Raw genomic sequence first — 21,898 nt, 5'->3', positions numbered from 1 at the left:
ATCTGCAGGCGCTTTCACAGGACAAAGCCCATTGCACTGGGGGAATCACAAGTCTCTAAGACCAAAACCAAGAGGCCCTACCCTGCTGCACAGACAGCAGTTCAGAGAGGCTACCTGGGAGTTTTCTGAGGCACATGCCTTTACAGTAAAGCCATTTCAGTCATCTTCCACTGCTTAATTCAAGAGGAATCCACATCCTCCCAATTTTGCTCACCAAGTTAATATTGTGTACAAAAGATTTCTTTTCCAAAGTTTAAATATGACACTGTGAGTTATATAGTTCTCAGCTAGTCACTCTTGAAGGGGCTGAGGGGAGGGTGGGAGGAGCAAGCTAAGTTTTCCTCTATGAACTTTTAAAGTTAGTCATCTGAGCTTTTACAGAAGTTAAACTATTTTCTATTAATAAATAAGCTTTATGGGCACATTAACTTGAGGATATAGTACCACTTCCTAAGTATGATAAATCTGCTCTTTCTTCAGTTTACATGTTTATGTATGAGAAAAAGAGGGGTTTTATTCTCAACCCTGCAAACATGTACACATTTTAATACTCTAAGGACTTCAAATTAATCATATAAAAAAGTACAGGCAGAAGTCTTGGTCTCATGGTTCCCTTTCCTACCTAACTATTCTTTTCTTCATACACAAATTTCCACAACTTGGATTTTACATCCTTAGTTTGGGTAATGATTAAAAAACTAAGGTCAGAAAATTTTAAAAATTGTTCCTACAGGAATGTTGCACAGCTTAATAAACAGTAACACAAATACAAACTAAACTAAAATGTTTTGCATTCAAGAAATTTACTCCTACATGTTGCTGGTGAACTTTGAAATTTAATGACACTCGTGTGCACCAGTCACACAGCATTACCCTACTGTAACTGAACTATACTCTGAATATTTTAATGCATTTAAAAAAAAAAAAAGGGTTTGAATGATCCACAGTTATTTCTTAGGGATGATAAAAGAGCTGTTGCAATTATACTAGAACTAGCATTGTCATCTTTTGTTAAATAGGCATACCAGCCAGATTAACATGTAATACAAGATTAGTATTTTATTTAGTAGTATATTTTACAGAGGACTAAATCCTCATTTCTCCTCCTATCTTCAGGTTATGGATGAGATTTGCACTTCAAAACAAACACAACAACACACATCCTCTTGCCCCTAAAATATACATGTGAAAAACTAAATATCCATTACTAGAATATAAATCTAGACATCAGGTCCCTCTACTGGGTTAACATGGGATGGCAGGGAAAACAAACACCCCACGTTCGACTGGATCTTGGAACCTAGCAGGTGCATCACAAGTACTGCCAGCAAAAAGTGTCCCATGTCACCAGCACACGCTAGCCAAATGCAGAAGAGCTGGCAATGATATCCCCATCCCAGTTCAGAGTGATAGGCCAAAAACATTTACAGAGCTAAAACCACAGAGTAAAGACCTAAAATTTATCATGTGAGCTGAGACCTCTTTTCCACTGCTCTGTTCTTCTCTTAAAATAAACAAGAAAACTACATTTTGGACTCCAAGTATGTCTGTGCTAATGATGAAAAAGCAAGAATAAAAACTACGATCAGAGAGTCAGCAGGAGCACAACTATCATTCTGAAGACTTTTTCTGTCCCTCCATGTAAAAGATTACCTGAATGGAACTACTTCAAATCAGTCTACAAATGATTAGTCTTCCAGAATGAAATCTTCCCTTTTATAAATTGAAAAATCAAAAGGAAAAATCTCATGCTGGTCACAGAAGAACACAGTTTGCAGTACAACAGCTACTTAATTCTGAGAGTAAGGAAAATATTATCTTTAAAAAAAAAAAAACTTTTTTAGGATTCTTACTTTTGAGGGTCAGAAAAAAATGTCAACTTCCAAAAACGAGTTGAAAGAAGTAGATCAAGAGCAACAGAAGACACTTGATATGGAAAGTATGCATAACAAATGCATTTAGACCTTCATGCTGCATGACCAAAGGCTTACAAACAAAGCCTTTATCTCACAGTGTCTCTAGCAGTTGGGTTTGTTTTTTGGCTTTTGGGTTTTTTTTAATAAAGGCTCCATCCCTTCAAAACAGAGAACAGTCTGCAGGCAAAAAAGGATGAACTTGTTATATTTGGAAACAGCTATGCTTACAAATAGTATATAAAAGACACAACACAAAACACTGATTTTAATACTGCACAAATAAAGATGAATGAAATAACGTTTCACACCAAATATATTTTAGGGCAACGTCTTCTGCTTCCCACAGATTATACTATCTTAATGCAATATTTACTGTATCACAAACTGGTTTGAGAACACGTGTATCTACAAATATACATTTAATCAGCATTTAAATAACAACCAGAAATCTTAAAAGCATCTAGTTGGTTTAACATTAGGAAACTAAGAGCAAGGCATTCTGATTAAAAATCAGTCTAGTCTGAAGTCAAAAGGCTGTCACACAATGTTCAGACCTCCCCCAACAGCAATTCTGTGGGTTCCCAAAAGTTAAAGATTTGTCAGTAATTTCATGGGGTTTTCTCCTTAATATATCCTTTGTTCCAAAATAAGAAAAATCAGTAATAAAATGCAAATGATGAAAGCATATATACTTAACAAAAACATTCTGGACTTCAGTTACCATCACACAGTCTTTAAATCCATAGGGTTTAAATCCATAGAGGTTTTCCTTAACCAAAAGCATCTAAAAGGTCATCTACCTCAGAACAAAATACCAGTGGTTTACAAACATTTTGAACAGAGACCACCAATAGGCCTCAAATCTTAAAAAACAAAAGCAAAACAAAAAAACCCTAACACACCTAAATAATGAATATATGTTCTATAACATGGTTCAACAGATTCCTTTAGTAATTTTGACCATGTAGACATCTAATTTACATGTAAATCAATTTGAAAATCATGTTCTCCAGAAAGCTTGTAAGAAACATCTTTGTTTCTAGGAAAAAAAAGAGGCAAATCTATCACTGAAGTGCTTACTTGTCTTCTGATATGGCAGACCTAAACTAACTAGCCACAAAAAAAACCAAACTATTTATGTGAACGTCCTGCTGTGTCACAGTAATCAAGGAAAATGTGCAAACCGAATTCATAGTGTCTTTGTATTCTCTCCATCAGTCAATGCTGGGGAAACATCCCAAAGAGCCTCTGCCCTTCTGCCCTCTTAAGCCGCAAAGCGGGGGGGGGGGGGGGGGGGATTAAAAAAAAAAAAAAAAAAAAAAAAAAAAAGAAGAAGATAAAAGTGCGCACACTAAGAATTAAGAACTGCTTAAGAACTTTTACATCTTAAGCTTTTAGACTCATTTCCAGAAGTAGCAAGTATGGCTTGAATAAGAATTGTGCTATAAACGCCCACGATAATTACGTTAAATTCAGTTACCTTCAGTTAACTTGAGTATTTTTTTAAAAACATTTAAAGTGTGTATATTTAGGAGGTGTTACAGTAATTCTTGATAGGTATATATAACATATGCATAACCATAGCAGCTCTGGAAGATCTTGGTACCACACTGCAACTTACCATAAACAAGATTCCTTTCTTGAAAGCTCTCTAGTACTTTGAAATACAGCCAGGCAAAACATACCTGGTTATCAGTTTTCCCTATATTTTAACAGATATTTCAGTTCAAGCCAATGAGTCAGAATAAAAACTGCTAACATTCCAGTAAAATTTGGTTGCAGTGTATTAGAGTTTTACTTTCACCTATGTTTTCTGTACTGTGCCTCCCTTCACAGCCCCCCACACAAATGCTTGCAAAAAAGCTCCTATCACCTCTCTGATCTATCATTCTGCAATACTGAGCCTGCGTCCATATAATGATACCAGAGACCACTCTAACTGGGCAGTGCATGGAATTAACAGTAACAATAAAAACAAAAAAAAAACCCAAACAAAAAAAGGCTCCCAAAAACTGGACTCACCCAAAAAAATCAAAACCAAATAAGAACAAAACAAAGAAGGGAAAAAACCCCCAAAAAGCAACCAACCCCACACACCAAACCCTTCAACACATTTTATCTTCTATCCACATATCAAACTACCTGACCATACAGACAGATAATACTGGAGGAAGAGAGATCAAGTCACCAAAGCCACTAATGTCTGCAGCAGAACCAAGACCAGAAACCACATACATATTACTAACAAACCTGAAGGGAACATCCTGCTTATTCTCAAAAATAACCCTGAAGACCTAGTCAATCAAGACTCCCTTATTCGTTTGAAATACTTATTTTAAATGTACACAGAAGTGTCTGGTAACACAGTAACACTAATATCTTAAATAACTAGGTATGCCTAGTAAGGTTAGGGATGTTTTTTCATTCATTCTTTTATTTTGAATCTTTCTGTACTTACCTGACGGAACCTCAGTCCAGGACTTCAAAGTTCCATTTCCCTGCTACAGTTGATGACACCAGAACACTATAAAGAAAGCATGGAAGGAGGCTCCCTGAAGTGACTAAAACAGTGCTAATGATGTCATCAACATTCTGATCTCAATGACCACCTTAACTTCGGTTTGCAACATTTCTAATGAAGATGATTTTACAGTATCCGTAAGATTAAGGCTTCCTAAATTTGTCCTCTTCGCCGCCACCCCCCCCCCAAAAAAAGCACATTGCAATGGATTGTTCATATGTGTAATCCCATTCTGGGTGTTCAGAGACCACACATTCCTTTTAACCTGTTCAAAACAGAGGTCATTGCTGTATTTTGGGGAAGAAGTGATGACTAATCACTCCCTACAGAAACAGAGTTCTAGAAGCAAAGAATCATGGAATCATAGAACAGCCCAGGTTGGAAGAGACCTCGAAAGATCATCTGGTCCACCCTTTCAAGGGAAAGGGAGCCTCAGTAAGATTATCTAGCACCCTGTCCTACTGCATCTTGAAAACCTCCAGCAATGGGGACTCTATCACATTCCCGAGGAGGTTGTTCAAGTGAATGGTTATTCTCACCATTAAAAAAAAAAAAAAAAAAAATTCTTTCTCGTATCAAGATGAAACTTCACGCAGCGCAACTTGTACCCATTGTCCCTTGTCTTCTCCATGTGCCTCCATCCTCTGTGTAGCTGTCCTCTAAGTTGGGGAGAAATCACTGCAATAAACCCACTACTGAGAACAGTTCTTTCCCTGGAAATTGTGTCTTCTTTCTCAAGAACCAAAGGAATCATACAGGAGAAAAAATTCCTGAGATGCCAAGAACCAGCCCTTCCATGGGAATTAATCTGAATTAAAGGAGCTCAGCAGCTCTTGGTATTTTACTCCTAAATTATTTCTCATTTACATGATTAATTGCTGCACTCTTCCCTGATTTCTATTTGTAAACAATACTAGTATTTGTTTTTCCCCTTTGTCTTAATGTTGTACCCATCACCAAAATTGCATTGAAACTGCTTATATGCAAACATATGCTTTAGAGTACAGGTTTTCTTGTTTCTGAATGACTTAACTAAACCAAAATTAATTTTTAAATGTCAGGTCATACAGATAGCCAGCAGGCAACAGGTAAAATAAAAATAAATAAAAAATTAATAATAAAATAAATAAAAGAACAAGCACATGTGTTTTAAGATTTCCTCAATTCTCCATATAAGAAATTTGTATTTGCAGTCTTTAAAGGAATTAGGTAGCAGTATGTTTTACAACATATGCATCCAATCATTATTACAGAGTATCATCCCAAAACTAAATTGATATTAGGTCTCAAAACTTATTTGAAACAGAAAGAACAAATAGGAGGAGGTAGAAAAGAAACTTCCAGCTTCAAATCTCCATGTCATTCTGAAGACATCCTGAACATTTGTACTACAGCACCCGCTCAGCAACACAGGTTTTGGCTACCCTGTCATTATGTGGTATTCCTCTCTCTTTGGCTCATTAGGTTCAGATAATCAACTTGGAAAGAGACACATTCCTTAAACCTCCGCTGTCAAGTCACAGAGCACCCAGTTAAGGTATCGAAACGAGAAATAACCTGAATGAGGTTTTCATGATACAGTTACCCTGCTTCTTGCAAAGCCTGATAAAAAGAAAACTAATTTTGGCACTTCAGTCATTTCAAATTATCACAGCAGTGAATTCACAGTTATGACTATGCTCTAAAATGAACTGAAAAGAAACAAGTCTTCATTTTTCCTCAAGGCCACAGGGCTATCTATAAAGGTCCTCAAATTCTGGTGTGGTTTCACTTGGTTTCTTTTTTCTGTTTTTGACCCACACCCTTCTTTGAAACAGGTTTGAAACTTTATTCTGTCCCCTTCTAAAATACAGCTATTCATGTCTGACCAAGACCTAAATAAGTTCACTGTTAAGGTACATTCTAAAGAGTGCTTACAGTGGTGGTTTGGTGGTTTTTTTTATTATTATTATTAATCATGAGGTTGTTCCTGGTGACTTCCACTGCTGCCAGATGGACTTTTGAACAAAAATTACTTTTGCACATAAAGTTTTCTGTTTTGCATAACGGAAGCATGAAAGCTTTTATGCATAGTAATGGTTGCCAAGAGTTCAGAAACTGGCAGCGTCTGACATGAATTTTTTTTCTGCTTCAGCTACATGTATGTCTATTCCACAATACCCTGCCCTGTTCTTGCTGGATTTTTAAATATGTAAACTGGAAAACAATGAAAGTTATGAAGCAGTTAGGTAGCAATGTGTGAAGTATAACCAAAACAACAGCAATAAAAAAGAACTAATAATTAAGCTACAAAATAAGAGGTATTTGCTTTCCCTCCTTCCCACTGTAATCACAGCCACCTTGTAAGATGAAGTCTGTGATCAACAGCATCCTCACCCCTTCTTGAAAACACCAGAACTTCCCCGAGTCACACATCCAGAAAACTCCACTACTGATATGGGTTGATGATGCAGAGAAATTAAAAGTAAAAAAATTAAAAAGAAAAAAGAGGTGAAATCAGGACTGAAAAGTATGTTCCAGGGACACATAAAATTCACAGCAATAAAGGCACAAGGAAACAGTAAGAGTCATGCCTATCTGATACACAGCTTCACTCTTCTTCCCCTGCCATATACAGCTATGTATAGCGCTCACTGTTCCACAACTCTTTTGCATGCCTTTTATCAGGATTCAGCATTAACATTCTTTTAGAAGAGATGAATAATGTATGTGCAATAATGTATTTTAAATACTGGAATATGGGAAAAAAAAAAAGTGTGGTTTTTTTTTTTTATTCTTTCTGAAAACAGCACAAAATTAAATCCATGAGGAAAAGTGATGGGGAGTCTACAAACTACTGTGAAGCAGGCCAATTTGACACACAGTTTACAAGAATTACATTAGTCTACTAATGTTCCAATATTAAATTAACCTTATAATCACGAGTACTGAAAGTCTGCATTTATGATACAGAACATTCCAGTGTTAATAATTCTGATATCAACTGTAGCAATGTGAAAATTTTGTTTAATGTAATTGCTCATACAGCGAACTAACTACATTAATCTCAGTTCACCCACCAAATTTAATCCCCTTGTGCTTTATACTCCCTTCCACCCACACACTGAAAGACAACCACCCCCCCAGCTGAGCCATACCCATGTATAATACACAAAACATAACTGATACAAAAACTCACTTTCACTGGACAACATCTAAAATATGTAAATACCTGTTCCTGCAGGTCGTAGTCATAGCTATCATGCAGCAGAAGACTGAGGACATACCGAGTATAAATCATGGCATCAATGCCACACTTCTCTAGCTCTTGTCCCAGCCAGGTCTGCACTGGACCCAAAGCATGTAGCAGAGACATTTCAGAAACAGATACAGGGCCTGGATAAGAGCTTGAGGAGCTTTCAGATGGCAAACCATCCACAACAACTGTACAGATAGGGCGCATGAATCTAGGTGGTTGGCATCCTTATAACGTGAAGCATTTTCTGTAGTTGATATTCCGTCGATATCTGGAGGTGATTTTCACTCCAGTAAATAGGAGAGAGGCTTGACTTCTAGGACAATCATTTATATTTCCTGGCAGTTAGCCGTCTAGAGACGAACATCACTCTTCAGGCATGACCAGTGAATAAACTAAATCCTAATAGCAAACACATATGTAGATGTGTTTTTCTACCTTAATTTCACATTGAGGCCAGATGCAAGTCCCCAGCAGGACCTATAAAGAGGAAAAAATGATAAGTTGTGATAATATGTATCCATACATGAATAATATTAAACAATGAAAAAAAACATCCAATGTAGAAAGCAGTCATTTACATACTGCTTAATCCACATATATAGTACACCTATTCAGTGTCATTTTGAAGAGTAACAGGAATTATTCCAAGTTTAAAGGTGACTTTTAGAAAAGGTACTTTTCAATGCAGGAAGAGACACTCTTTCATCAAAGACTTCACAACTAATCTGTTGATTGAAATATATGTTTGACCTAGCTTTATGGAAAAGTTGAGATTTTATTACTTTCACTATCAACTGAAAAAAAAAAACTGATAAAAAAACAAATCTATGTTAGTTTGCATAAAGACTGACCGTATATTTTGCATCACTAGAAGACAATATAATCCTACTGTTCTGCTGTGATTTCCATTTCTGGAATAGAAAAAAGTATCTTGTTTATAAAACACTGAATTTATGAAATTCATCTGGCCAGGAGTTTCATAAATCCTACCACTAAATAGTTGCCATCTTCAGGCTTGGGGTTTTGGGTTGTTTTTTTTTTGTTGTTTCAATAGTTGCTTTGCCTCAGGACAGCAAGCATTGTATCATCCAAAATCTGCCCTCATAAAAATATAAATCTCTGAAATAACTTAAAAAATTTCAGCAGAACATTATTTATCAGTGCCAGAATTAACATTTAACCCTCTTTACAGAAAGCATACACCAGTCCTACCACAGAGCTTACACTCTAAACCATATCCTAAAATAAGACAAACCATCCTAAGACTTACACCACCCACAATCCCAAATCAATCTCGATAAGTAAGGGGCAGAAGGTGCAAGCACCACACACATAGGCATTCTGCCCTCTAACCCAGAAGAAGCCAGTCCAAAAAAGGCATTTTTGGACCAGTCTACCCATCAACCACATGTCAATCTGGAATTTGTGTAGGCCTTCTCTCTCCTCTCCAGCTTCTCAGCAAGAGAAAACAAAGCTCAAATCCCAGCAGGAAATATCCCTTCACTGAAAGGAAACAGACTGAAGGATCTAAGCAAAATCTACTGTTTTGTTTCATCCCCACTGCAAGATGACCAATACACTCAAAACATACATTACCTAATGTAACTATCTAAACTATATACTGTGGGCAGCATTTTGTGTGGGCAGCATGCCTTTTGTGGCCAAACAAAATTGAAAGGTGACCTTACAGTTGATACCTATGTCCACACAACAAAAGACCTTAGTTTTTAGGAGTTTTCTTTGCATCACGACCCAGGTACAGCTGTATATTCTTGATGTTTAGTGAGTCAATTGCGACATGATCAAAAAGAAACCCATTATAATCAGTTGATACAGAGCTGACAAAACCCTATGCTAAAGCTACCTTACTTCTCTGATAGCAGTGTTAATTTTGAAAAAGTAGGCAACACAAGAGCATTCAATCTTTGTCAGTAACATGTTTGTATTAGTCAGAATCTCATAAGTAAGCACAAATAACAGTAGGTAGACACATCCTGCAAAGGGCCTGGAGGTTACTGCTTCATCACATAAATAGAGAACAGAAAGTATGAGAAGAGTCTAATATTGTGACCAAGATACTCCAAATCAAGAGCCACAAGTCCAAACTCTTAAGCAGTCCATATTCTCTTAATTGTTGAAGAACAACATTCCACTCAAACATCTATTTTGTCCTTCTCCTGTTGGTACTCTACCATCACCGCATGTGCTGAACACTCTGCCTAAGTCAATGCCACAATCCCAGTCAGCCCCCCAAGTCCCATGTTTCAAAGATCTGGGAAAACTGACATTCTTGGACCTGGAGCAGAACTACCTGAAACTTCAGGGAATCAACAACTTTTTGACAGAGCTGACAGAAAGTTCCACTGGAAAGCGGAATTATGAAAGGGTGGACAGGGAGGAAAATCAGGGAAAAAAAGTGAGAAAGTGACCACACAAGAAATTAATTTATTCTAATTCAACAGGTCTTCCATCTACCCATAATCTTTTCCTTTACAAAGTGTACAGAGAATAGAGAGGGACAGCAAACACACGTTCCAAGTAGTCTTTGGTTTGCAAAGATACCATCAAAAACAGTCAAGGGAGGCGGGATGGAGAGGGTTTGTTAAGGTGATCTCAGCAAGTTCGCAGGTGACACCAAGCTGAGTGCAACTGATTTGCTTGAGGGAAGGGATGCCATCCAGAAGGACCTTGACAGGCTTGAGAAGCTGGCCCACACAAACCTCCTTAAGTTCAACAAGGCCAAGTGCAATGTCCTGCACGCGGGTCAGGGCAATCCCCAGTATCAATTCAGATTGGGGGATGAATGGATTGAGAGCAGCCCGGTGGAAAAGGACCTGGGGATACCTGTAGATGAAAAACTGGACATGAGACAGAGCTTGCAGCCCAGAAAGCCAGTTGTATCCCGGGCTGCTCCAAAAGAAGCGTGGCCAGCAGGTCAAGGGAGGAGATTCTGCCCCTCTACTCTGCTCTCGTGAGATCCTATCTGGAGTACTGCATCCAGCTCTGGGGTCCCCAGTACAAGACAAGACATCGACCTGTTAGAGCAGATCCAGAGGAGGGCCATGAAAATCATCAGAGGGATGGAACACCTCTGCTATGAGGAAAGGTTGAGAGAGCTGGGGTTGTTCAGCCTGAAGAAGAGAAGGCTCTGGAGAGACCTTATTGCAGCCTTTCAGTACTTAAAGGGGGGCTTGTAAGAAAGATGGGGACAGACTTTTTATGAGGGCTTGTAGTGACAGGACAAGGGGCAATGGTTTTAAACTGAAAGAGGGTAGATTTAGACTGGACATAAGGAAGACGTTTTGTACAATGAGGGCAGTGAGACACTGGAACAGCTTGTCCAGAGAAGTTGTGGATGACCTATTTGAAGTGTTCAAGGTCACGCTGGACGGGACTGTGAGCAACCTGATCTAGTGAAAGATGACCTTGCCGACAGCAGGGGGGATTGGACCAGATGATTTTTTAAAGGTTCCTTCCAACCCAAACCATTCTGTGATTCTATGAAATAGCAAAGCAAAGGGCTTCTGGATATTGAGTCATTTCAATCAAAATTACTTAGACAAATGGTTTAGATCCTTGGCACCTAGTAAGGACTGAGTTTATGCTTCAGCTTTTCCCTGAATGGGGTGATAATGTGGCCTCTTTTCTATCTTAACACTTATTTCATGAGGTATTTGAGAAACTCAGTTCTCGAGATCTAGGCTGACAAAATCTGATTTACTTTGGCTGACCAGTTAAAGCGTGTCTTGCTTTTTTTAGATGGGGATGAGAGAGGAGAGACAGCCAGAGAGAGACAGGTTATCACAGGAATTAAGAAATGAAACAACAACAAAATTTCTATGACGTTCAAATATAGTCCAGCTTTTTTGAATATCATATTTAATTACCTATTTTAACATTATTTTAAGTTTCAAAATATATACATGACATAAAAACTGGAAATCTGAACAAAATTCTCAAACAATATTTGAGAGTTCTCATTTTACAACTGTCTCAAGTACTTTATTTTACAGAAAGTCTTAAATATATTTCCATTATGTTTTAGAATTAACAAAATTTCATGCAAACTTAGTATTCTCCCATCCCAGTACTAGAGAGGCTTTCCATATCAAACTAATACAAGTCACTCAAAGAGCAAACATTTCTGCTAATAGACGTGAAGCTCCATTTTTAGAAGTAACATTTTCTGACAAATATATTCTCATCCCTTTTTAATCTTTTTCACACTGTCTTGTTAAAAATAACTTTCTCCATCCTAACAATGACCACGGCTAAACTGAACAGGCAAACTACAATGCAGCCTAAGTAATTAGCGCAAGCCTAGTTATTTTAACTACCAAGTTGGAAAGAATTCTCCATTTCCAGCTATAAAATATGATGGAGGGACAAGCCTTATAATAAGAATTACCAAATAAAAATTTACACATCTCTATCAATAGGTTGTGAAAACTACTGATTACTTACAAATCCTAAAGTAAAAAATATATGAAATTCTTTCAAAAGAATTTCTACTTACTCCACTTCCTAGTCCAATTTTTCCTTTTAAGTAACCTTCAGTTTTTGTAATATTAATCAATGACCTTAATAAGGTCACTGTTAGATAAGCTGTCAACATCCTAACAACTATAGGCACAGAAGCCAATTTATGAAGTGTCTTGTAACAGAGTAAGAATACAATATTGTGTAAACACTCGGATTTTACAACTTAGACTGCCTTAGAATAGATACTCTTTCTCAAAATTCTACTCAGTGTGATAGTCACTAAACATTCTTTTGACCTAAAATAGACAGCAGAAGACAATAACTGAGTTTTAGTCTCCTGAAATCTAGTTATGGAAAAGCAACAACTTTAAATAATCTGCAGCAAGAAAGAGGAAGGAGGATCAATGGTACAGAAACTGAAGCTGCAACACTCCAGGTCCATTCCTTACAATAGAGTTGTTCTTGCATGGTAAATAATCTTTTTGGAAGACTAAATAATCCTAGTCTTCCCTGTAAGTGAAGTGGAACATGAATACTGTCATAAAAAATATATAAAATAATTAAAAAAAAATACTTTTTAAAAAATACATATAAAGAATGTCCTGGCAATACAATAATGAGTGCCACACAAACACCTTCTTGTGACAGTTGTGTCTACAGCAATACAGCATTATAGTGTAAAATTACACTAAGATTACCAAAGAGTACAGTAAAAAAAAGGTGTAATTAAATGGCTCTTCAATGAAGCTTGATACAAGCCCACCAAGAAAGCGCTAGCATATGTAACTGTTCTTATCTGACTACCAACAGAGAGAGTAGGTTGGTTAAAAGCTCATGCCAGGCAAGACATTTCCATGTCTTCAACAGCTTTTTTTCTCCATTAATTCCCTTTCATACAAAAAAGAAGTTCTTTTAAGGAGCTTAAAAGTAAGGCCTTTTTTTCCAATTGTTTCTAATCTTGGAAAACAGTGACCAAAGCCAAACCACAAAACTCACTGAATTAATCTAAGGAAACCTCATCTGTATTTTATCTGCGCCAAGAGGCCTCTAAAAATTATGTATCCATACAGCAAGGTTCTGAACAAACATTTTTTGTAAATGAAAAAAATAAGGAGACTTAATACTTTTAAAATTACAGAAAACATTGGAATAGGAGAGTAAAAACCATACCCCTTACTACTGTCCTTTCAAGTAAACTAAAGGTCCACAGACTATTTCTTGGAGATCGTAAAAAAGTAACTTTAAAAGGAAGCAAATTATCTGCAGGCTTAAATTTGCTACACTGGGGTCTACACTCTCAACGGAAAAAAATTACAAGACCTACATATTGAAGGAAGTTGAAAACTAATATATTATTTATTTCTATAATCTGCAAATGAAGTCTCTCAAGCCTCAGAGTTACTCTTTACACATTTTGATACATCTACTACACAGAAGTCGATCTCTTAGACAAAGCTACAGATGCTACCTTTTTCCTTCTTTCCATTCCCAAAAGCGATAACACTTGCGTTTCCAGTGCTTCACTCTGCCTACTGCTATATGTTAACAATTAGACCAAACAGATTCTCACACAATAGTTAAGTCATAACTGCTGTTTTATACAAAGTTTCCTCTATTATTCTGTGAAATATGCCAGTACATTACGTAGTTTAAAATTAACAGCTCTAATTTTCAGAAGATATTTTTTCCCCCGCTATGGTCTTTGACAATGTACAACAATTTTTCAATGCACAGAGAAAAAAAAAAATAGATTACAGAATTCTTTTTTTTTTAAATGTGGATACAAGTGTCCAATTTTTTAACAAAGACGAAGTTTTTTAGAAGTAGTATTTTTTCCCAGAATGGTTGTATTAAAAACAAACAATCCTTCCTCTCCCTGACAACTACATATAGCAAAAATATGCAAATCCTAATTAGTATAAATCAAAGTGAAAACATTATCAAGTTTTGTCAATAACATAAAATCACATATTAACTTCAGTAAATTTCAGTCCCCTCTAGAAGACTGATAATCAAAAGCACGGTCACGTCATATGATGGTAACAGAAGTCCAAAATTGTTCTTATATATTATGGAGGAATCAGCAATTTTACCATCATTTCTTTTGTTTCTTTGAGTGAAAAAAACTAAAAAAATCCTTAACATACAAACCAAACGGCCACACACTGGGGAGGGCACTGTCAAAGCCCAGAAACAAAGCCTATTTAAAATCTAGTGAACAATGGAATCTGTGTCCTTAATAAATTTCACATGGCATTTAAAAGACATGTGAATTCAGAAGTAAAAGACGTTATTTTTTTAATCACATTCCTCGATAATCTAAGAAATTTGGCTGTATAGTCCTCAGAGCAAGGACAGCTTTTTCATGTGTTGGTGATGTTTGATGTTATTGTACAACAAACAGCAGAGCAGGGACTTGATTCATGACCAAGGCACTGAAACACTATCATAAAACAAAAAAATTGATAATGCCTATGCTATAAACAAACCTCTCCCTCCATCCCAGTTCCAACAACTTCTGCCACAATGCTTCAGAAGCATTGCCGTGCCATGAGAAACACAGATTAAAACACCTGGCTAGAATCAAAGCAAGGAGCACTAAAGTGGTCAGAAGCATAAAAACAGCTCTGTGAATTAACTTTTAGATATACACAGAAATTCCTTTTTTAAGAAGTATTATTGGGAAGTACAAGAGTGATACAATCTCATTTGTAACAGAGATATGTTTTATGGTTGACTGATGCCTAATGAGGCTGGGCTTATGCTATGGTTCTAAGGTAACTCAGTCAAGTCAGAGAACCCACAGAGGGGACAGAAACCAGTCTGTAGGCGTTACTGCAGGATTTTTTTTCTTATAAATCTGCAAGCTTATTTTCATAACACTTATCCAAATGAAAATCTGAAGCTGCTAATCCTGTATAAAAGCTTAATGGAATTACTCAAAGGATTCAAGAGCTACCACATAAGCCTCATTTACTCAAGTTAGGAAAGAAAAAGAACAGAGATATAACCAAGATGACACCAGGGGAGTCACCAGCACAGTTCTGTAGGATTCTGCACTGGGACCTGCATTGCTTAACAAATTCATAAGTGACCTGGAAGATGGGATGGGTGACATAGTTAACAAGCTACCGAACGACAGCAAGCTGTCAGGGATAGTGAATACAAAATAACTGAAAAAATGCAGAAGGACTTTATGAAACTGGACTGGGCAATAAAAAGGCAAACAAAATTCAGCATAGATAAACTTAAAATGAGACAGAGGAGGAATAACCACCTCATGCTATTAATACATAGAACAATGAGTTGTGAGCTGACTATCAATCCCAGGATCTATTTCCTAAGTAGCATGTTAGATATTTCATGAAACTATAAACTCAAACCCAGCAGTAGTCAAAAGAACAAATCACAGAACAAAACTAAAGTCATCTTTCTGTCACTGAATTAATGTTTTGCACACATATTGTACATAGCATGCAACACTGGTTCTGTATTATCAAAGAAGACGTGCCTCTCCATTGAGAGAGATTGACTGTTCAGTGTATTTTCTAATAGAAAGTACCAACAAGTTAGTAAGAGCTCTGTACAAAACTTCATACAACAGGTACTAGGAATTCCTTGCCAAAAGATACTGAGGACTCAAAAAACAAAACAAACAAACAGAAAAAACCAAAATGAAACAAACAAACAAAAAAAAAAACCAACAAACAACTAGATGGGCTTCAAAGGAAATTGAAGGAGAGAGATCCCTTGAGAGTTTCCAACTAGACAAACCACATCAGGCTCAGGAAATCCCCTAGACTGAAAACTGTGAGGCTGGGGGAGTATTCAGGAGAGGTATCACATACACTCTCCCTGTTCTTTTTCGTCCCTAACAGCTCACTTACAGATGCTGTTGCAGACAAGCACTGGATTTGACAAAGCCTTTGTCTGAACCAGTACAGCTGTTCTTATAAAACATTCATGTTCACCATAATACAAGAACAACACTTCAAAAAACGGTAGCTGGAGGAGTTCAATGAGCTGATCCACTCACAGGGCTGCACATTATTAACATATATGAACTTTGTTACAAGATGTCAGAACATCAACCCTGTTGGAGAGCAAAAACTGAGCTATGGGAAACAACTGTTAACGGATGGGAAAATTAGCAGGTGAGGCACCTGCACTAGGGGTTCAGCTGCATATCCAAGACCCCAAATTCTCAGTAATCCGAATATTCTCCACTTCCTCAAAACAAACACGTAAGTTAGAAAAAAAAGGCAAGATGGAAAGAGGAAAAAGCACGACCTAGCAGCAAAACCTACAAACACTGAAGAACAGTCACAGCATACTATGCCCACCACATACCAAGACTTCATCACTTTATAGAATTGTAAGAACATCTGAAAGTGGCTTCATAAACAGACTCCTTTGAAAGGGTTCCTATTACATATCGCAGACTTGTAAGAAGCATCTCTACATAGTGGACACCTAGGAAGTAGTTCTTCACTACATGCAATATGACTTAAAAATTTAATTAATAAGCCCTAGTAGTTGGCAATTTTTGCAGATGATGGTTCAATAGGTGTCTTGAAAATTTAGTAAGCAAATTTTACCTTCAAGACAGAAGCATTGTTATTTCATAGTATCACTCAGGAAACTGTTTCAGGAGGTCAAGACTGAATATTAAAGATGTGTAACAAAAAAATCAAAAGCAAGCACTTCAAGTTCAATAAACACAAGGGAGCCCAGAGCATTTCTGACAAAATAAAACCTGACAAATAAAATAATTTCTGGTACCATAGTTTATTGTGCAGTTGTACCAGATAAGTGTAAGTACAGCACATCTGTAACCTGTGCCCCTCAACCCAAAGCATTACGCCTCTGAAAATTTCAGTATTAATTTTAAGAATTAAAATTGGCAACTGTTAGAAACACCTTCAAACATGGATCAGATTTAATAAATTGAAAGATATTTATAGACTCTCTGAATCTAGAAAAGTGAAATACTGCTTCGCTTATTTCAAATGCCCAGCTGTCATTAACAGCGGCAACATTTACATTATTTTAGTAAGAATTTGTCCAAACAAGGTTATCCAGTTACCAATACAGTCCTAATAATTCCGTTCTGTTCTTAAAAAAACTATGAACATAAACTGCCACGAGAATTTTTTTCTCCAGTTTAGTTTTTTACTGTCCAGACTGGATTTTGAACTTAGTTTCAAGCTTGCTCAAAACTGGTATTTGAACTAAATTTTACTTCTTAGTTTAAATGAGACTACATTTTTTAAAAAATTCTGTCTGAAAAAAAGAAAAATGTACACTTACCACATAACTTAGAAATACAGTAATTTTTTATAAGTTTAAAGAGACAAATTAGCATCTAATGACAAGGAATTTAAGTAAATATTTTTCACATTAAAAATGAACTTAAAACCATGCTGCATATAACTGACAAAACTTGAAGTAATTACTACTATTGCCAGGACAAGTACCAGTTTGTAAAAACCAGAAGTGATGGTTTTTATACCAGCAGTAACTAACTTTCAAGAGAACGACAGCAGCAGCAGCGTCTTGACAGAGAAACCTGTGTGGCTGATGACTCAAAGGCTAGTTAGCGTTACACAAACTGCACCGCAGCGGCATACTGCCACCAACAGAGGATGTTCTGCTGCTTCCCTCCCTTCCTGGCGTTCTCACCCTTCTGTCCTTGTACTTAACCTATCCACTGTGTGGCTGCAGGTATGAACTGGATCAGTTTGTTCTAAATGGAAAAAAAAATTCCTTTTTGGTGGGCCAGTCTTCAAAAAATACAAATAAGCGATCAGCTCACCTTATTGCCACAAAACTTCTAGATGTGGCATAAGAAAGGAGGTGGGGTTGCCCCTTTCAGCAGCGGCCCACTGTTAGATCCACTTAAGTATAACAAGAAAACATTAGGAAGGCGGAGTTCAGAAACCACATTTTAGCTAATTCAGATGCAAGTCTTTCAGACCACCATTGCTCTTTGGAACATGAAATGTGGAAGCCAATCCAGGTACTTCAACAGATACGATATGTACTTCCAACATTTTTACAGAGATGCCCTACTGACCCATGCAACTGTACCCCATATCATCCAGTAGATTCAGCCCCAAAACAAACAGAATCCCACTGCAACAGCAGCCTGGAGATGACAAAGAACTTACTGGTTGCTTCAAGTTTGGTAAGACAGAGGCAAGTGTTGCACCGTAACTAGCCTAGAATATTATGGATCACTGAAGTATGGAGAACCCAAGAGAAACTGTGAGTGCTAATGCAGAAGGCAGCATACGTACACTTCAAATACGCAGATGTTGCCTCAGGTCATACTTTACAGTACTCCCCAACCATCAGTGTAATTTCAGTATCACTGACATCAGGTGTCAGACTGTTCTGTTACATTTCTTTCTACCATTGAAGACATTGGTATGATTTAAGTTTTTCAATTTAAAATTGCAGATCTTATCAGTGTACCAGAGCAAAGCCAGTGACAAACATCTCACTCTCTCCCATTTACCTCAAGTCTGTTACACACAGGGATTGCCAGGATGGACTGCTACAGGGCCTGCGAGGTCCTGGGGACAAACACCCGTCTAGCTGTAACTTCAAGAAGGAGACAGTCTTTTTTGTTCAGTCCCCTGAGAATCTTCACAGGGACACGATTTATCAAAAGCTGTATCTTTTACTACACAAGCAGCAGACCGCACATCGTTAATTACCATCATCATAATTCAGTAAGTCTTTCTCAGGTTTAAGGAAACATAAATGGAGCTAATAAAAACCAAAGCCAAATATAACCAAGATGACAAAGGATGCACACATTTTAAGCTCACTGAGACATTAATCTTCAGGACTTTCGGCATGTAAAATCTGTAAGCTTTCTACTATTTGTATCTCACTATATTTACTAGCCTTTCTATCCCCTAGAATATATGCAGGGCTTCACAACGCAACAGAGGATGCAGTCAAGTACAGGAAAGATCAGATATATGCTCTCAACTATTTTGATCACTCTCTTTCCTGCCCTCCTGATGTCTTTGATTTACCCAACTTTTAGAGCAGTCCAAACTACCTGTTACTAACAGCTATTTGCCCGTGTTTGCACTCCCTTCCCAAACGGGACGGTAACGGCTCAGAGGCCTGAGCACCGAGTTACGTGTGCATCCATTAAACCAGACTTGCCTCCAGTCTCCTAACGCCTCGGTGCGCAGACACAGACACCAGTGTGCCCCAACAGGTGTTGCCAGCCCGCCCCAAGGCACAGGCCGCCACCAGAAGGAACCATCCCCCAGGCCACCAGCGGGGCCACCCTGATAAAACAGTCAGTGCTCTTCACATCAGCTGGAACACTACTGCAGCACCAAGGAGCCCAGTGGTCACTCTTTTAGTGCAACCACATAGGATTTATTTCAATTAATATACAATTTAGTCCTAGGTGTATGTTGCGTCTTTCAGTCGGGGAAGGAAAAAGAGAATGAATTATGAATTCCAAAGATCCAATAACCACTGCTCATTTGAAGGCTATGATACTTCTCCAGCTATCTGTACTTCCAAAGTTATTAATCCAGCTGTACATAAACATCTAACTCATTAATGACCACACTACACATTTTACTTGATTTTGTTAACTTTTTTAATTTGTAGGCAGGTCTTCTCTGAATGTTTATTACTGAAGTTTTCTATGCTTCGTCTGCGATTCAAGGAGTTAATTACTACCTTTTTGAAAAGCTTAAAATAGCCTCATGAAGGGTTTAAAAACAAGTGTAACTATTGCCTAACTACATAGTCTTTTCAACTGCTCTTTTCATAAAAAAAAATGTTAAAAATTCATTTGGAAGTCACATATAGACAATGTTTTCATTAATAACTGTGTAAAAATGTACAATATGTGTCAGCCACAAAAGGCTCAGTAATCACAGAGAGTTCTGACAAGTTGAATTTGCAAGCTCTATGACTTAACCAGCAGAGAAGATACCGACTTTGCAGCAGAGAAAATATGGCAGACCTACAAAGGAAATTGTTTTCAATGCTTTTCTCCTGCGCTTCTACTACCTCTCGTTTTTAATCCAAAATGTTAGTAAATTAAATTCTATGTATTTATGAAATTGAGATCAGAAGTAGGAGACTCTGCAATTTTGAACAGAGTAACAATTTACATGAAAGAATATATGTTTTGGTACTTTAGTGCATTTGCATAGAGATTGTTTGTTCAGTTTATGTTGTAAGACCGTCAGGAAAACAACTTTTTCTTCTTCTTTTCCATAAAAACAGTGGTGATATTTGTTGCCATGTCATATCTCCACTGTTAGGATTAAGTATTCTGCCTAAAAATGGTATTGCTTATTTAAAAAAACAAAAAAAGTTTACAAACTGAACAGGTAGGACAGGTTAATATTGCTCTTAAAATAATAAATTTGCTGTTTCCTACTTCAAGTGACAGCTGGAAATCTTATTTTACTAAAATGCAAAATATTTAACTATCACCACCAGAAAACCTCTTACAGAAGCAGCAGGTCAGCATTACATTACTTCTCTTTGAGGAAGTTACTGTACTGTTAACCAAGGCATTTCTTTCACAACTCAAGAACAAAGTTACTAAAAACTGGAACTCTGAGGTTTCTCTCAAGCTGATAAGATATCCTGTTCAGAGAAACTGGTGAAAAAATAATCTATATAAATATGAAAATTAAACTAATATCTGGGCTTACAGAAACATTTTAAAACTCTTGTGTCACCCCACACAATTCAACATGACTTCCAGCAAAGCAGCTCTAAAAACTTCAATAAACCAAGAATTCCTGTAGGTAATTCTGGTTTACTGTTAAGTGCAATAGTCAAATAAGCAGCAGAGTGAACTTCTACCCCAGAAGACAGAACCAGGAGAACAGGAAGTCACTCAACAGCAACCTTTAGCTAATTAGTAACAGTCAGTAGCTCAAAATCTTCGGCCAGCAGAATTAAAATATCATGAAATAGTAAAAGTTTTTCCTGAAGTTTCATAAGTAATGTTATCAATCAGACAAATCACTGGAAGCTGGCTCAGTTTCTTTCGAGATACTCCAGTGTCCTAAATTCAATGCAGTGTTTTAATGTGGCACTCCCATTCAGTCACAGACTCTTCAAATTTGTTTCAAGTTTGTAGTAACAGATTACAGCGTCACAAGGATTTAGTGAGAATTAATTAATCATCCAATGGCAGCAACATGCATTACTGATTTCTTTATTAGTGATGCTTCAAGCAGCCTTTTTTCTTTAGGCTAATAAAACACTTTATTTTCTTAAAAAGCACATATGACACATGCTAAATGACCAAAATAATTTCCTTAACCACTCTGTGTACGTTTTAGCACATTTTCCCACTTTACAGTTGAAGATTATCTCAATCTAAATCCCAACTAAGTTAACACTACCTGGAATAACCTTGCAGAGTGTATCTTGCAACTCCACTCTGTTGCTCTGATGTTAAAACTATAGAATCTTATGAAAATTTGCTTTATTTTTTCTGGCCTTCAGCAGCTACCCCTAGTCTCTTACTCTCTTATCTCTCTCTGTACTTTCTTCCACAGTCTATGTATGCAAAACCTCTTCTGCAATGCAACCATGGCTCCCTTCAGAATTCTTCTATAAGCAAGCTAGTTCATCAAACCAAACCATAAAAACAACAAAACCCACACTCATACAATTTAATAACATATAAAAGGCATAACAGCTCCTCCTTTCCATACAGCTTCTTAAACA

The 21,898-nt window shown here is 37.1% G+C and overlaps 1 protein-coding gene across 6 annotated transcripts in view; it reads right to left on the bottom strand.

The window, feature by feature from the left end:
* The window catches only part of KIAA0232, a 71,763-nt gene that overhangs the window by 44,925 nt on the left and 4,940 nt on the right, over positions 1 to 21,898 (bottom strand). For 5 of the 6 annotated variants that reach the window (XM_082315954.1, XM_082315956.1, XM_082315957.1 and 2 more), the window contains exon 2: positions 7,649 to 8,152. In XM_082315954.1, the coding sequence (XP_082172080.1) occupies positions 7,649 to 7,879 (231 nt within the window). In that variant the 5' untranslated portion in view covers positions 7,880 to 8,152. Of the gene's footprint in view, positions 1 to 4,374; positions 4,441 to 7,648; positions 8,153 to 21,898 lie in introns of those variants that run through there. The other variant, XM_082315959.1, reaches the window with a different exon arrangement.

Source organism: Platalea leucorodia (assembly GCF_965183815.1).
Source record: "Platalea leucorodia genome assembly, chromosome: 6".
Classification (NCBI taxonomy): domain Eukaryota; kingdom Metazoa; phylum Chordata; class Aves; order Pelecaniformes; family Threskiornithidae; genus Platalea; species Platalea leucorodia.
The sequence above is the reverse complement of the archived record's forward strand: the minus strand, read 5'-3'. Positions and strand labels throughout refer to the sequence as shown.